Raw genomic sequence first — 17,612 nt, 5'->3', positions numbered from 1 at the left:
TGTGCAAAGATTAGCCTACGTAGCAGGCGCTTTTAAGTATTATGCCTGGAGCGCCATGTTCTTTCTTGCGCCCATATTACTTGTAAGCGCCTGCTAGGATTCGGCTGTGATGATTTTCTCTTTCATGCCATATTTGGTAGCTAAGATTTTTTCACACCACCGGTGATAACCTCTATGTTTATGTTACGTCCTTTTGATTATCTTCCGTCTACACTTCCCGTGGTTTTATTAATCTATCATTTCAGAGTAATTCTAGATAATAAATGTTCGAATTAGCCAGAGTAAAACTTCTGGCCCCAGTTGTTCAAAAGGTGGATACCCCTATGCGCTGGATCAACTCTCTATCTAGTGGATAACACAATTGGTTTTCCTAACACTTATCTGCTGGATAGGGATTTATACAGGCCCAGCTGTTTGAACCCCAGTTAGCGCTAATCCAGGGTTAAATTCTAGCCTGGGGTTCATTTTCTTTTTATCAAAAGCACTCTCGGATAATCTTCTCTATTCTTTTTAGAGTATCCAATCATCGCATTAACCCTGGGTACCCCGGTGGATACACTATCCAGCGGGCCCAGCGATGACTGGGCTAACAAATTGCGTCACAAATGCTACACATGACGAGGACGACTATGAGCGCGAGATTTGGTTTAAAGTTGTTTCGCGTATTCTCAAAATATAGACTTCCCGGAAAGCGTCATTTGACCATTTTTCACTCGAAAAGTTAGCACTGTTATTTTCAGTGAAGGAGGTTACGTGCTCTCCCGATCGCAAAATTATATAACTTCTAACATTTGATATCTTGTTTTCGCCACCACGACATTCGCGCTAAAACTCGTAGTAGAATGACGACGGCTACCACGTTTTCCCACATGTCTATATCATCCTTAGAGTTGGCCATGGAAGGTGCAATTTGTCTTCCAAATTATCCTGAAATTCAAAAGCGAGTTTATTTTTTAGTTTGTCAGAAAACATTAGTGTTTTGCGCTAGCTATTCACTGATGTCGTAAGAGCTAAAGTCAAGTTTCAAAGCAAGTGCGAGAAGACAATTGCTCTTCAAAATCCCTCCTCTAAATATTCATCTGGATTTAATTTAGCGTGAAAATTTAAAATGTACTTTATAAGTTAAATTTGTTAATTAACTTAACAACAGCAGAAGGCATAAGAAAGGTGAGTGGACCACCAGGTAAGTGAATGTTAGTTTCTAAACAGCAGTGGGATATTAAATCACCCGAAATTTTTATTGTCAACTCAGTGGCGGATTGACCTTCAGATAAGCGGGGGGGGGGGGGGGGGGGGGGGGGCGGTCATCCAGATCCTGAGATAAGGTGGGGTGAGGCAGTCTCCCCCCAAACAATTTTTCAGCTCTTTGTCCTCAGTTTGCTCTAAAATTACGGGGGGGCGGGCCCCCCGGCCCCTCCCCTAGATCCGCCACTGCAACTGGACAACTGAGGTGAATTTAAAACCACTTTAAGGGTGTTACAAAGTTGGCATTTTGACAGCTAGCCATTCGCCAAATCAAATCCTTTGACCACTGAAGGCAAATGTTTATTTTACTTACTAAAGATCAATGCTACGACTCTTATTTAGTTGATGCTCCAGTAATAAGATCAAAGTTGCTTAATGGTTACAAAACAAGTCGAGAGACTGCCTTAGCAATAGTGTAATTAACCTGTTAAAAACATCCTTGATTTTTGCTTTAATATGTGCATAATACAGGTAAAGTAGTTCGATGACACCCATTATTGCAATCAGCATGTCAGGTTTCAATTTTTCGCAAACTTTCCGAAAGATTCCAACTTGAAGGTTCATAGCTACGTTACTGGCTACGAACCCACTTTTGAATGGTTTTGTTTACTATGTGAAAATTTGTTCTTGAAAATTTCATTGCGATTTATTAACACAGTGGGACTCATGATCATTGAACTCGTGTTTGAGTTACAAGCATATATACAGTTTAAAAAAAGACAAGATAATAACAGTTTATGACGCTGCTTTACTCACTTTTGCTGAAAAAAAAAAAATCGATCACCATTACTATTCAACTTATAGTTGAGCATTTTTCAAGTACTATCATTGTAGTATCAACTAAAATAGCTTTGACAATGCCAACTTTGTAAAGTCTTTCAAAGTGGTTTTGAATTCTCCTTAGTAGCTCGGTTGACAAATGAAAACCTTGGGTCATAGGCCTTCTTCAAAAATAACATAATAATCTTTGTTGTAATTCCAAAATTTTGCATAAGCATTGCTTTCAATTTCTCTTGGGGCTTACAATCGCCCCAAGAGAAATTGCAAACAATGCTTTTACAAAATTTTGGAGTTACAACAGAATATTATATTGTTTTTTTAAAAAGTCCAGTTTAGTTAAGGTCCTTTTTAGTTAAGGGGGTCGGGAACTAAGGGTGGGACTCGACAGGGGCGGCGCTACCTCGGGGACTAAGGGTGGGACCCGGAAGGGAATAGAATTGAATAGCATAATTCGTTATTTAAACACAGTGAAATTCATAAGGAGTATATATATATATATGTAAAATAAGTAAAAAAATAAACCTAACTATCCTAAACAATATGCAAAACTATCTACAACTAATATAAGTAAGACCAAAAACACTTGTGAAGGCAAAACCACAACGACAAACCAGTGAGGGTCCGCAGGATCTTTAGTAGACCTGGATCAGTAAAATCTTGAGTACCAAATTTTAAATTTAACACAGTGAACTGATCCTTACGGAAGGAAGAGTGACAGAAATAATAAGAAACATGCGTATACTTTCGTTTTGTGACAGTTAACGTATTTGTCAATTAATGTTCGTAGTGCAAGAACATGGTCAGCGGTTCGATTATTTGCTAAGAAACCTATTTGAGATTTATGAAGTATGTCACGCGACTGAATGTGCTTGAGAAGTCTGTGATTGAGAATTGAGCAAAATAGTTTCCCAAGGCAACTAGAAATACAAATTCCTCGATAATTTGAGGGATCACTTTTAGTCCCACTTTTAAAAATTGGTGTTATAAGGCCACCGCACCATGTTTGAGGCATAGTGCCTGACGTCAGAACAGCGTTAAATAACTTCAAATAAATAGGCATTAGTTCATTTAAGCTGGATTTGATCATTTCATTTTTATTCTATCTGAATACGAAGATTTGTTGTTTTTGAGTTTGTTAGCCGCTGTGCGTATTTCGAGTTCAGTTATTAGGTAGTCCAAGGCATGTGATTGTGTTGTTGCGTCTTCTAATCTTGTTAACTTGTAAGCAGTTATTTGCAGGTCTCGTGATGGGCTGTCGGCTAAGGAAAAGGAAGAAAAATTTGCAACGAATGATAATTTGCTTGTGGCGTTTTTAATTTCCTGCTTCTTGATTTCAAATCATTAGAAACTGATTCCAAATTGATGGATCGTTTGTTCAAATAGCTTTCCTTTTCAGCGTTATCCATGATCCTTGGGTGACCTGTGACGATGGTTTACATTTGTTTCTATAGCAACATATTTGCACGCAAGCTCAGTGGAAGAAAGAACAAACAATAACTAATGGAGAGCATTATCGGCATTTCCAAATTTAAGTGATAACTTTTATCATTTTTACGCCTTCCCCTAACGGTTTCTGTGGGCAATATACACAATATTTTGACAAACAATGAACCTGTAGATTCGCGGGAAAGCTATGCAGAGTAAGAGCAGAGATGGAAGGTTTTTCTGTGACGTGCTTTACGGCGTTCGAAGCGCGTGTTTGTTCCTCAATATGTGTAATGATGGTTTTCTTTTTCTCCTAAAGAATACCGTATCCTCGGGAAGAAAGGAGAGGGAACTTTCTCGGAAGTCCTTAAAGTTCAGGACGTTCGAGATGGGAATTATTTTGCTTGCAAGAAGATGAAACAGCGGTATGAAAGGTGAGAATGTCAATCCTGTTTGATCAGAGTAAGCGCGTTGATTTCTTGTGTTTTCGCTAAACTGTGTGCTGTCATACGTGAAAGGTCTGTGTTTTTTCACTTGATGTACATTACAACTGGAGTGTTCTTTCTTTTTTGATTTCAGTATCGACCAAGTTAATAATCTGAGAGAAATTCAAGCTATGAGGCGGTTAAATCCCCATGGAAATGTCATTGAACTGAAAGAGATTATTTTGTAAGTAGCTACTAAAGCTTAGCATAAACGCTTAATTCTTAGTTGAAAGTGAATATAATCTCATCCGTCCGTCCGGATATTGATAACCTTTTTCATCATTAAATCAATTATTAACGAGGTTAATATATCTAGACAGAATTGTTCATTTCAAACCTTTTTTGTTTTGCCTCAAAAGTTATGCTTAAGTGTCATGCAGTGTTAATAAATTCTGCTGTAAAATTAAAACTGCAATCATTTATTGCTCCCTAAAAGTAAAACATATTTAAAGCAGGCGGTGTTTGCTTGTTTACTTTATTCGCTTGTTTACATTTTTGCCTTAGGCAGGTGTGACATCAATAAGTCATGGTTATGATCCCACTTCCATCTAATCACTTTCTGCTTTTAAAAATTGCTATTTAACTTAAGAACAGTATTAACCTTTTTACCCTCAATTTATTGACTCATAAATATGCCTTGGTATGTTGTACATGACATCTTTAAGAGTAGCTGCTTTGTTGCAATAGTTTATTGGTGGGGTATATCTTGCTGTGAAATAAAAACACTAATTTAACATGTTTTTTACCCTTTCAACATTCAGTGACAAAGGAAATGGAAAGTTGGCATTAATATGTGAACTGATGGACATGAATTTATATGAAATGATTCGAGGTATGGAAGCATTGTACAATATTGTTAACATGCTGTTTTGCATGTCATTTGCGACATAAGCATATATCCATTGCATTTGCTTGTCAGAATTTTTCATTTGCTTTCAAGCTTAAAAGCAACCATAAATTCCAACAAGGAAATGCACCAAGTGAATTCACCCGATGTCAATTGTTTAGTGTAAGCTAGTTTAATGCAGGATCTATTATGTTCAGAGAAGAGCATAAAATCCTAAGTCTTTATTTTTGCCTTTAGGACGACGGCATTATTTACCTGAAGCCAGAGTTAAGCAATACATGTATCAGCTCTGTAAATCAATAGATCACATGCATAGGTAGGTGGTTTTTTGCGAGCTGCATGAGATTAGGACTGCTTATTATAGTCACTCACTGACTTGCCCTGCAACTAAATTTACTATGAAAATTACAGTTTTGGGTACATTTTGTGGTATCCTTTGCATGGTTACGTGAAATTTTCTTGTGTTACATGGACAAGAACTCATAATGACAAATGAACCATATTGTCCTTTCTCTTTTTAATCTAAGAGGTTGGACCTTCCCTTACAATATTCAACTCCACAAAAAGTCAATGGGGCCATAATTTTATGTGACAAATTGAGCAAATTTAAATAGTCACATTGTTGCCTGTTTGCAAACATCTCCTATTTTCTTTGTTTCTATGTCTGTAGATGAATTAAAGGACATAAATTCACTTTACTGTTGATTTGTTCACTGTCATTACGATCCCAAAATATGTGCAAGAAACTAGTCAGAATAATGTGTAATTTTTAAGATTCATTAATGTGATTTAATTAATATCTTTTTTCAGGAATGGAATATTTCATCGTGATGTTAAGCCAGAAAATATTTTGATTAAGGTATGTTTATTGTTCTCTAAATTGTTGTTGTTGTTTTTATAGCAATAACAACCAGTGATTTAAGAATGAGAACAGAGCACTATCATGACAGTTCTGAGTGCATTTAGATGTATGGATTTTCTTAGGAGTAAACTTGCATAGTAAGAGCTTGTTTAACCTAAAACTAAATTTCACCTACATAATTATTCGTAATTTCTTAAGAGCGACTTTCTGTAAATACCACGGATAGGTGTGCAAGATGGAAAAATCGAAATCCCCTAAACTTTGTCATAACAAAGCCCTTTGGAAACTATTTTAGAAAATACAAGACTCAGTTCGTTTGACTTAATATTTTCCAAAATAATAATTTTTTTTAATTTTCACCTTCGAGAGGCCTTCAAACCACCGAAAAATGTGCTTGATACCCTCGCTTCTTGAATGGAAACGGAAACTAATACCATGACTTTTCTTATATAAAACAATTTTATAATCCTTCCTTTCTACCTAAACGTTGTTACAATTTGAAAAGATTTCAATCTGATTTTTTAATATTTTTTCAAAATTACCCTCTAAATCAGCATTATCGCGACCATCAATTTCGCCAATTTTCAACAGCGAAAATCCCTTCCTGGTACATGGCTTTCATTAGAAAAATGGTATTCCAGAGAAAGAGCAATGCTTCCCCTATCAATCTGTGAAATAAAATTCTGGGGCAATTCAAAATGCGAGTTTTTACAACTGGAAACATTTACGGTACTTGCGTGATTTACGACCTCTGAACTTGCAGTTGTGTTGATGAATACAAGCGAGAACTTCGACAGCACTTGAAACTCTGGCGCAAATTCGCCCCTTTTCCGCCAGTTTAAACACCAAAAACGATTTTAGATTTCACAGTGGTAAATTGTGAAAAGGAAAAGCAATTTTATTGTGCGAAAATGTGCTAGGAACTTCTTGACTACAACACTTCCCTCACGTGCGTATTTTTTTACTTTTGCCGTTACATATAATTATGTACAAAACGGCTAATAGTGTCGGTAGCTATTCTTTCAAATGCTCTCATTTCTCATGAACCAAATCGTTATAGCTATAAAAAAGGAAAACATTTTAACCTACCTCACATTATTTGACAACAAACCCGAATCCTTTACAGTTTACTGCCTTTAGCGAAACGAGATTGCGTGACAAAGAACTTTGAGACCAAGGTTATACCGCGGAGACAGATACCATTCCGAAAAAGAAACTCACCCGGCACCTTCTGTAGCCATAAAAGCGAAACATGTAAATAATCAAAATCCTTAGTTTCACTGACTTATCCGCTAGAGCGATTATGAAAACGTAAGACTAAACAAAATATTTTCCACAAGAGACTATGAAGAGGTGGGCCTTTGAAAGTCTCTTACTGTCCATAAACGCCTGCTTACACATTTTGAAATACGATTATCAATTCCTTACTTGTATCCTTAGAAAAATGACGTTGAGGAGGAAAAAAGCGCTAATTCGTAGTGTGAAATGTCATCCCGTTTCGGGATGGGGCGAAGAAACGCAGAACATTTCAGACCAGACGGGTCGGGGCTCGAAAACCTGGATAATTTTAGAGCACCTCTGGTGTTAAAAGCAAAGCGTTCTGTAGTTTTGGCAACCTCGAGCAAGTTTTGCATTTCTGAGCAACGTTTGGGAAAAATATAGGCTTATGTCAAGCCAGAAATAAGTGAGCAGTTTGACAGAAAATGGCAAGTACGACTGAACCGCGCCCGTATTAGCGCCCCTAATGAATCTGGCAGGGGTGGGGGGAGGAAGGGGGGTTGTTTAAAATGGAGCAAAGGGGACCTAGCTCTAAGCATACCGTCTGCACTTTAGCTGTGAGTCTGCCTTGGAGGTATATTTCGCTTATATTTTTTAGCAAATCTTTAAAGCAAGCCGTATAGTTGCGTCCGTCTGGAACGCTCGAGCGATGGAACCAATGATCGCGCCCCTCGCACCTTGAAAAAAAAACCCGCGCTTTTTGAGAAAAAAAAAGGGAAAAAAGGAAATTAAAAAAAAAAAAGAGGGAAAGGTCGTTCGCACTAACTGAAAGCTATTGTTTTTTGCATTGCTATTGAAAATCTGAAAAGGAACAGTCTTACACACGTAGGCCTCGGGGCGGTACCAGGTGAATATATCACATACCCCATCGTTCCAGGTATATAACCTTTACGTAAGCGTAAGATGTAAGACACACTTGCGGATACGCGTAAGCATAACGTGAGATACCCAGGCGCAAAAAAATAACAGTGGCGCTGCTAATGTTGGCTCCCCTCAAAAATGAAGCGTATTAACGTGGGGTTGAAAAGTGAGATATTCGGATTTCTTCGGATAATTGATAGCGAGTTATTTCCAGTCCACGGACTCTCTCCTAAATTTTTCGAAAGTATTTGTTCTCTTACAAAATCCAGAATTTCGAGATTTCTTGATAGTTTTATACATACGCTTATTATGAGGTTCCTTTTCTTCTTTCCTAAGTTAAATCAGTCAAGAAAAAACAGCTTTCAGTAAGTTAAAATAAGTTTTTTGAAGGCACGATCTTTGGTTTCACCGTTGAGCGTTCCTGCCGGGCCCAAGTATACCGGCTTGCAATCTCCTTTAAAGAGTTGCTCGAAACAGTGGGCAAAATTTATTGCCAAGGGAAACGCACAACTGAAAAGCAGGCGGTATGCTTAGAGTTAGGTCCCCTTTACTCAATTTCAGAGTTTCCCCTCCCAACCCAGCGACCCCCTCCCGCCGGAGTCATTAGGGGCGCTTTTACCGGCGCGTTTCAGTCGTACTTAACATTTTCTATCAAACTGCTCACTTTTTGTGGCGAAACGAAATTTGTCACGCAATCTCGTTTCGCTAAAGGCAGTAAAGGATTCGGGTTTGTTGTCAAATAATGTGAGGTAGGTTAAAATGTTTTCCTTTTTTATAGCTGTAACGATTTGGTTCATGAGAAATGAGAGCATTTGAAAGAATAGCTACCGACACTATTAGCCGTTTTGTACATAATTATATGTAACGGCAAAAGTAAACAAATACGCACGTGAGGGAAGTGTTGTAGTCAAGAAGTTCATAGCACATTTTCGCACAATAAAATTGCTTTTCCTTTTCACAATTTACCACTGTGAAATCTAAAATCGTTTTTGGTGTTTAAACTGGCGGAAAAGGGGCGAATTTGCGCCAGAGTTTCAAGTGCTGTCGAAGTTCTCGCTTGTATTCATCAACACAACTGCAAGTTCAGAGGTCGTAAATCACGCAAGTACCGTAAATGTTTCCAGTTGTAAAAACTCGCATTTTGAATTGCCCCAGAATTTTATTTCACAGATTGATAGGGGAAGCATTGCTCTTTCTCTGGAATACCATTTTTCTAATGAAAGCCATGTACCAGGAAGGGATTTTCGCTGTTGAAAATTGGCGAAATTGATGGTCGCGATAATGCTGATTTAGAGGGTAATTTTGAAAAAATATTAAAAAATCAGATTGAAATCTTTTCAAATTGTAACAACGTTTAGGTAGAAAGGAAGGATTATAAAATTGTTTTATATAAGAAAAGTCATGGTATTAGTTTCCGTTTCCATTCAAGAAGCGAGGGTATCAAGCACATTTTTCGGTGGTTTGAAGGCCTCTCGAAGGTGAAAATTAAAAAAAATTATTATTTTGGAAAATATTAAGTCAAACGAACTGAGTCTTGTATTTTCTAAAATAGTTTCCAAAGGGCTTTGTTGTGACAAAGTTTAGGGGATTTCGATTTTTCCATCTTGCACACCTATCCGTGGTATTTACAGAAAGTCGCTCTTAAGTGTTTCATGCGAAATAAGTAAAAATCTGTGCTTTTTGACATTTTATTTTAAGGACGATGTTGTGAAACTTGCTGACTTTGGCTCATGTCGAGGTGTTTACTCAAAACAACCATACACAGAGTATATATCAACACGATGGTATGTTGGGGTGTATTCATGATCATTCACTGTATAACCTTATCTTTTAACTTCCTGATTATCTTGTTTTCTGTTATTAAGTCTTTTGCAAAGTTGTTGGCCCTCAGTTGACTGTGTGGCATATATATATATAGCTTAAATAGTATGAAAATCATGAATTAATATCATAACAAATAGTGTGATCATAGTGAGTAAACTGTAAGGAAATGTTAAGTTCAGTAAAGACAGGCTTTTCTCTTTAATTTTTTTGGTATGAATGTGTTTAGTATTATTTTATTAAATAATCCATATAATAATATTGGGTTGACCAATCACTTTTTTCGAGGCTTTGTCACTTACTTTCTTGCAAAACATAGATTAAGTTGATAGAAGTCAATTTAGTACTGTAGATGAAAGATTGTAAAAACAACCTTTTGAAGCACTAGCCTTTTATCAGAGCAAATTGCTTAGCTACATGAGGAATAGGCTAGGACTCGTGCAGGGACTGAAATTGTGCCTTCCCTGTCTCCAATGTGAATAAAAGTTTAATAATGGCAACCAGAATTCCACAACTGTTCACCAGCGGGTGACTTACCATATTACACTTTTATCTGCATTGTTATAGTTCACTTTAACGTTCAAAGAAACTGATTAAAAATATGATTTAGTGGCTTTCACCGACAAATGTCTTACTTTTTTAACTTGTTGATGTTTTTGGAAAAAACTGAAACAAGTCTTCCTCTGAAACTACCTCCACAAGAGCAGAGAGCAATTATGCAATGCAGTTTATCTCAGAAATATGCACTGGTGCTGATGATACCATGTGCTCTGAATATTCATTCAGGCAAGGTGTCTGTGAAGACGCTTCAATCTTTTCCTGACATTAAATTTGTAATTCATTGCAAAGTGGAGACGAAAAATTAAAGCTACCAAGAATTTTGTGGAACATGTGGACACTTTTTGGGCCATGAAAAGTGGAACCGTAGATCTTTTGAAGTGTGCTAAAGATGATCTACTGTAGGCTGGGTAATTTTTTGCTTAAAAAGGTGATTATTTGTTTTGTTAAAACGAAACTGGAAATGTTATTATACACGTACGTTCCTTTCTGATGACCAGAGTGGGGCTCTTTTTGAACATAAAAATGTCTAAAACATGCTTTTTTACTTTGTATTATACAAGAAAATTTTTAGCGACCACAATTTGCCATCTGGTGACTGAAAACTCATATTTAGTCGCCAGTTGAAAACATCAAAAAAAGTTAATTTCAGACGCTGAGTCTTGATGGGAGAAATATTAGCGTTAAATCTTTTTATGGATTTGAAATAAACTGACGTCCGCAATTTGTTTTGAATCTAACCCTTTCATTCATGTGTTTTCTTGTGGATACAGAATATCTAATTTTATGATCTTTGTAGGTATCGTGCTCCAGAATGTTTGTTGACAGATGGTTATTATACCCACAAGATGGACATGTGGAGTGTGGGCTGTGTTTTCTTTGAAATATTAAGGTAAAATAAAGTAGAGAGTTTTTAGTTCTTTATGATCTTAAGGAGGTAACTATTTTCATTTTTTTTTTACTTTCTTTTGACTCCCTACAGCTTACACCCATTATTTCCTGGTTCAAATGAAGTTGATCAGATTGCTAGAATTCATGATGTCCTAGGTACTCCATCATCAAGCATTCTGAAGAAATTACAAAAGTGAGTGAGTTTTATATATGCAGCTAATCGTGACTGATTTAGTCATTTCACTGTTAATTCTTGTATTTTGTATATATTTTATTAATAGTAAGGATGTTAGACCTACATGTAACTGTATATATTTTCCATCGTTTTAAGTTTATAGAAATGATGTCACTGTAATGATAGTAGACAGTCCCCTATTTTTCCATAAGATTGTCGTAATCGAGTGCTTTGCGTTACAAGTAGCCATCTTGGATGAGTGTCAAAACTACTTAGGGGGTGGGGGTGGTTTGGGAGGAAGTGAGAAAAATAGAGGGGTAGTCCTAACATCACTGCGGCTCACGTTCCAGGAGTGTGTTGTACCAGCAACGCAGGCGTTTGATTCGTCATTAGACAAGAGATAATTTGCATTGACAACAGGTTTAGTTTAAGTTGCTGCCATGACAAGTCATTGACAAGTTGTTGTGTCTATAAAATGTATGCTTTCATAATACCTGTTCACCCAACTATTTTTTATTTTTGGATCTTCACCATTACTGGGGAAGGAAGTTATTTCCCGTTGGCGTGGAGTAGGGCAGAATCTTATAAATTGACATTTTATGGAGGAGGGTGACATAAAACCGTTTGGCCATTTGAAATGCCAATTATTGCTACTTTCCTCGCAGGTATTGTTGTCAAAACTCAATGCTATTACAAATTTGCAAGGCATATCTTGTGCAAACACATGATGGATTTTTGGTATTTTGAGGATGATTATCACGTAAGCCAACATGCTTTTGAAGTAGCCCAGCCAGAGGAATGTTGCAGCACAGTTTCTGCCAAACGAATTGAAATTAACGCTACAAAGATGCAGAAAAGACGACCCATGTCAGAAAAGCCTGGCCTTTGTCTGGAGGTTTAACCATTTTAATGTGTTGAAGCAAGCATGCTTGCTGCTTTGATGAAAAATAGGAAAATGTTTCAACTGTGCATGTTTGCTGATTTTACTTGGAGGAATGTCCCAGAAACTGTATGAAATCACATTTTCGAAACGAGATGTTTGTAACATGCGAAAGCGATGCTACATGTTTCTGGCATGTTTTTCAGCACTAGCAGAGTTTCTTAATCAGTGAATAGTAAAAGGTGTGAAGTTGCTGTCACGTCCCCTGAACATGAGCTGCAGTGATGTAAGGACAGACCATCAGTCATTCTATTTTTTTCGCTTCCTCCCAAACTCTCCTTGTTCCCCAAAGCAGTTTTTGACACTTATCCAAGATGGCTGCTTACAACACAAAGTGCTTGATCTCAACGATCTTATGGAAAAAAGGGGACTGTGAACTGTCTATAATGATAATGACTAATAATGACATATCTATTCGGTCTTTCAGTAAATCACGCAGCATGAACTTCAACTTTCCACAAAAGTCAGGGACAGGAGTAAGAGTACTTCTGCCACATGTGACTTCAGAGTGTGTTGATCTTATAGAACAAATGTGTGCTTATGATCCTGATGAAAGGTAATGAATTAGAAATGAATTAATCTTCTCAATCTTAAGTGCAACTTATTTAGAAACTGATAATACAATTTTGGGACGTTTTAATGTGACTCATTTCCTTCACAATTGGGAAATTTCCCTTTTTGCTGCCATTATTTCTGGCTATAGAGGCAAGACTTCAAATAAAACTTCTGATGCTTATCTTAGCAAGGAAGTATTGAGCTGAGCTGGCAGTTAGTGCAATCTCAAATGATCCCCAAATGATATAATGGTGAGGTAAAATTTACAGTTTTAAGTTGGAATTGTTTTTCTTACCTTCTTTTTGTAGAATATCAGCCAAACAGGCCCTGAGACATCCCTATTTTAAACAACTCAGGTTTGTATCAATGCAGGCTGTTCAGCAATTATTGAAATAATAATTTGTTACCTTCTCAGCAAGCTAGGTTGAAAGGTACATGTATTTCAGAAATAAATGCAAACAAATATAAAAAAACCAGGCTGGATTAAAAAATGGAACTCATGGCAGGAGGCAAGTTATTTATAGCTGTTTACAAACATAGATTAAGAAACAAATTCAGCTTGTGGTCATACTAGGACTGATTGGAGCCGCAGGGACGTCCTCAAGATTGTGAATCTGACATGTTGACCACTCAGCTATAAGCCTCGAAACATTTTTTTTTTGTCTTTCAGGGAACAAGACAAGAGGCAAGCTGCTAACACAAGGTTGTCATCACCTTCTGAGGCTTCCATCATTTCAAAACAGCATAGGATAGCAAAGAAAAAGGTGGGTATGAATATTATTAAAGTACATGAATAAATATTTGTTAAACTACCGCTAGTCAATCAAATTTTGTCAGGTGCAGCGGTTTGCATTCAGTTACAGGAACATATTTGTATGGTTATTAAAGGAACATAATGAATAATTTTTTTTAAATATTGTTAACTTATTACTGTAAATTTATTCCTTGATTTTCTTTCCTTTAGAGAAAACATGTGATAGGACGAAGTCATGCACATTCACCCAGTGAGGTAAACTTACACATGTGCTCTTTACTACAAAAAATATTTTTAGAAAAGCCTGGATTAAGGGAAGTGTTAGTCCAACAAATTATTAGTGAAAAAATTTCAATAGGTAGTCTGCTCTTTCAGTATTGTTTAAAACTAGTTCTATCAATATATGTTGCTAAACGTCCCTGATCTCATGTTGTATGAATAACTTGAAGATCTACTCCAGTTATGCCATATAAATGTTGATAATTTTTAAGTGTCTAATATGTTTTTTTAGTCTGTTGTTTCCAAAGATGAAGGATATGGTGGCATAACAGCAGCAGGTGGCAAAGTTGGATATGGTCAATCCACATTACCAGCTTTAGGTATAGGATACAACAAGCACAGCACATATGGCACTACACTTCCAAAAATACCTGTGGCAACAACAACAACACATAAAACAACTTTCCCAACATCTTTTCCTTCCATCATCAACCAGGAGAAAAATAAAGTCAAGGTATTATACTTATCATGAGAAAGTTATAAAAGTATTGAAGGAATAACCTTAAATGCACTTCAAGTGGCAAAGGGAAAAACAGTTTAGCAATTGCATGCATATTTGCTGCAAAATAGCTATAGCTTTCGGACTGCTTGTTAATGGCGAAAAAGCCCTCTGCAGGGTGTATCTGGTACAGGTCAAAATTAAATTCAGATTGAAATTTTCAACCTACAATGATTTAATCTCAATATTATTCCTTTGTTTCCTAGCCCTAGTTATTCATTAATTAGGCCTAGAGTGAAAGGAAATTGAGAATCAACTGACGTCAAAAATTCTAACCTGAATATAATTTCAACCTGTCACATATCCACGTCCTTATCAGGGATGGCATGCCTGCAGGCCTACTGAGCTGCAGGACAGTGGCATGAGTATGGTGTTTTTGTCTCTTTGACCTAAACAGCAGGGTGTACAATCTTTGTAAATTTTCTTAGAGAAGGAGCAGAGCATGTATTAATTTTTGTCTGTTGTTCTAAACAAAGTTCTAATTAACAGACCTTATTAGTACAGTTTCTATGACCAAATTAAATGTTAACACATGAATTACCTCATAGATAACTCTCAATAATTAGTGTTCTTTAATTTATATTTTTAGAATCAAGCAAGCCAAAACTTTGGTCCTTATACTTTGCCTGCAATTGATAATCATTCAAAACGAGGTGGTGGTCATGGTTTCTGATGAAAAGACGAGTTTTCCATAGACTTACTTGGTCCTCAAAGTCATCCCTCAAGGAAGCAAGGGCTTCTATCATAACTCTGTTGTCCAACAGCTGACAGCTCTTCCAAAGACTTAACTCTTCAAAATAGAATATTGAGAAAATTTATTGTAGGGCATGGAGTTTGTAAGATAAGTAATTCAATGAATGTGAAGTTTCTGAAGAAGCCTTCTCTGCAACGTTCATTCATTATCACAATTTGTGGGAAACTCCTTGTCATAATATAAGTTTGCAAGACAGTTATGGGGTAGATTACATTTAAATGGCATTCAAAAACAGTGTAATGAATTTTGCAGAAAACCTGGGTTTTCTTAGCATGATGTTCTCAAATAATATCACTTGTTTTTTTAACCAAAATCGAGTCTGATTCAAAACCATTAGAACCATTTTACATAAATTTGTAGATGGAAAGTCTGTTTCATTGTTTTAAATAGGATCTTTTAAAATTCAACCTATTAAAATAGACAGAAATATCTCAAGCAGTGTATAGTGTACAGTTACACACCAGTCAGTTGAAAATTATCTCACAAATTATTCATTTCTAGTAAGTTTTGTTTCATTGATTCAGTTTTAGGTCTCTTTTACGGTTTCGTACGTTATTTATTTTTGACACATTTTATTAGAAGAAATAAGTGCCTTTTTGAATAAATGATATTGTACATAAGATATTTTTATGAAGGAGGAAATATTTTTATCTGTCATTATATTGTTGGGTAACAATATTGATTATACTAAGGTAGCAGTAGATACTGGTAATATTTGAGGAAACATCAGCTAACTCCTAACAAGAAATTTTTATTTTTCTAACTCATTCATATTCGTTCTCTAGTTATGCAAACTAAATTTAGTTAGTTGTCCTCATTCATGACATTTAACAGGAGATCAAGCTTGTTCCTTTGCTGGTACTTTATGATTGCTTTGGATTTGTTTTCCTCACTCTGTGATAGTAATTTTTTAAAAAATTAATTAAACATGTCAGAATAATCAAGGAAAAAAAATATATATTTCCCTGCCCTTCTTTTCAGGTTGTTGTTGGTTCCTTGATGCTTAGCTGATGATCTTAGTTTTGAACATTTTGTTTCATTGATTCATACTGTATTGAACTGGAATAAAAAAAGCTAATTCTGAACTTTAAATAGACCTCTCTATTCTTGAAAACCTTTTTTGACCATGATGCATGCATGGATTTGCATTTAAGAAGTTGAATTTATTTTAGAAAGGTGTAGATATTTACTTGAAACCAAAGGTTGAAACATTCTCCTCATTAGATCAGATGGTAGGCATACAATATCTTGTTATGTGTAACTTATTTTGTGACTGATTTTTGTAGCGATAATACGACAAAGTGAATGGTAGAGACCCAGTCATTAAAAATGTAATAAATGTGTGATCATTCATGGCGAGAAAAATCAATAAAAGAAGTGTGTATTATATAAAGAGCTTTGTTAACAGTGTGTGGCTGAGTGATGCTGGGATAGCATTATTTACATATTTGCAACATTATCATTGTGCCGGGTCATTGTGTCACAAGAAAAGGACAAAATGATAATGTTGAATCCTGCCGAGTTGTTTTTCTTTTGTTCTTTTCTTGCTGTATTAATAACTTTTCTCTGGATACTCTATTGTACTCTTGAGAGTAAGACCACAGAAAGAATTAATTGTGCACAATTTCTGAGTTACAGTTTCTGTAATGTCATGTTTTCCCTACAAGAACAAAACTTGTGCATTGTCTTTCAGAGTTTTGTGGTCTCAGATTACCTGATTTCTACCATGAGTAAGATCACGTCTCAAGTGGTCATTTTATAGTGGAGTGTACATCTGTGCATAGTACATGCAGTGGAGCCTCATGCCTAAAAGAGAAATTATGGAAACCTATCGATACCAGAAAATTTGGTTATAACCTCAGCGTATGAAGAACAACCATATAGACTCTGGGAGTAGGGAAAAAAAGCTGTCCCAGACATACAGGTTAAATTTTTTTGGCACAAAATTGTCCATTTAAAAAAACTAACACAGTTACTCACGCAAAAATCTTGATTGAAATTTCTTGTGTTCAGCTTCAGTTCAGGAGAAAATTCTCGGAAACATTTTTCTAGGCTTTACTTTTTGCTTGGTCACATTTTTGGTTGCACTCCAGGAACAACCCCCCCCCCCCCCCCCACCCCCACCCCAGCTTGGTCAAAATTTTGACAGGTGAATTTATGCGTGAAAACCAGACATGCAACATCTGCAAATTTGTTTGTCGACAGAGTACTTGCCAGGAAGCCTCTTTAATTTCATTTTTTTGGGGGGGTAGTGATGCACACATCAGTAAGAATTCTTTTCCAAGACTATTACTGTGATCAAATTAATTGACTTATAATTTTCCCCTTTTGTTTTAAAATGAGTCAAGTATAGATTTCTGGATTTGCATAGGTTGAAGCTTATTCGTTTTAATTTTTTGGGTTTACCGGTAAGTACTAAAAGTATATAAATGCACGCCTCGCCTTTAGCCTTGGCTAAATATATATATTATTTAAAGAAGGTTAAAAACAATGAAAAATAATAAACAAAAAACCCACACCACAAACTAATTTTTGCCCCAAACAGTTTGACATACATCACAAACAGCAGCTTGCAAAAACTTCAAATTGTTCATCAGAAATCT

The 17,612-nt window shown here is 36.2% G+C and overlaps 1 protein-coding gene across 1 annotated transcript; it reads left to right on the top strand.

Annotated features, from left to right (window-relative positions):
* Positions 1-3,501: 3,501 nt before the first annotated feature.
* Positions 3,502-16,537, top strand: LOC140942938 (MAPK/MAK/MRK overlapping kinase-like). The gene is made up of 15 exons (XM_073391958.1): positions 3,502-3,665; positions 3,770-3,884; positions 4,030-4,119; positions 4,697-4,767; positions 5,020-5,098; positions 5,593-5,641; positions 9,482-9,567; positions 10,962-11,054; positions 11,145-11,246; positions 12,596-12,724; positions 13,032-13,079; positions 13,394-13,487; positions 13,688-13,732; positions 13,989-14,210; positions 14,845-16,537. Exons 1-15 carry the CDS (start codon positions 3,659-3,661, stop codon positions 14,926-14,928), a joined length of 1,314 nt encoding a protein of 437 aa, XP_073248059.1. The 5' UTR covers positions 3,502-3,658; the 3' UTR covers positions 14,929-16,537.
* The last annotated feature ends 1,075 nt before the right edge of the window (positions 16,538-17,612 follow it).

This window comes from Porites lutea, chromosome 7, assembly GCF_958299795.1.
Source record: "Porites lutea chromosome 7, jaPorLute2.1, whole genome shotgun sequence".
Lineage (NCBI taxonomy): Eukaryota > Metazoa > Cnidaria > Anthozoa > Scleractinia > Poritidae > Porites > Porites lutea.
This window is presented reverse-complemented; position numbering and strand designations above follow the sequence as displayed.

Excerpts from the sequence above, each read along its gene's own strand:
- LOC140942938 (XM_073391958.1), top strand. Across the intron at positions 4,120-4,696 it reads GAACTGAAAGAGATTATTTT|TGACAAAGGAAATGGAAAGT; the intron begins GTAAGTAGCTAC and ends TTCAACATTCAG. Across the intron at positions 14,211-14,844 it reads AGGAGAAAAATAAAGTCAAG|AATCAAGCAAGCCAAAACTT; the intron begins GTATTATACTTA and ends TTATATTTTTAG.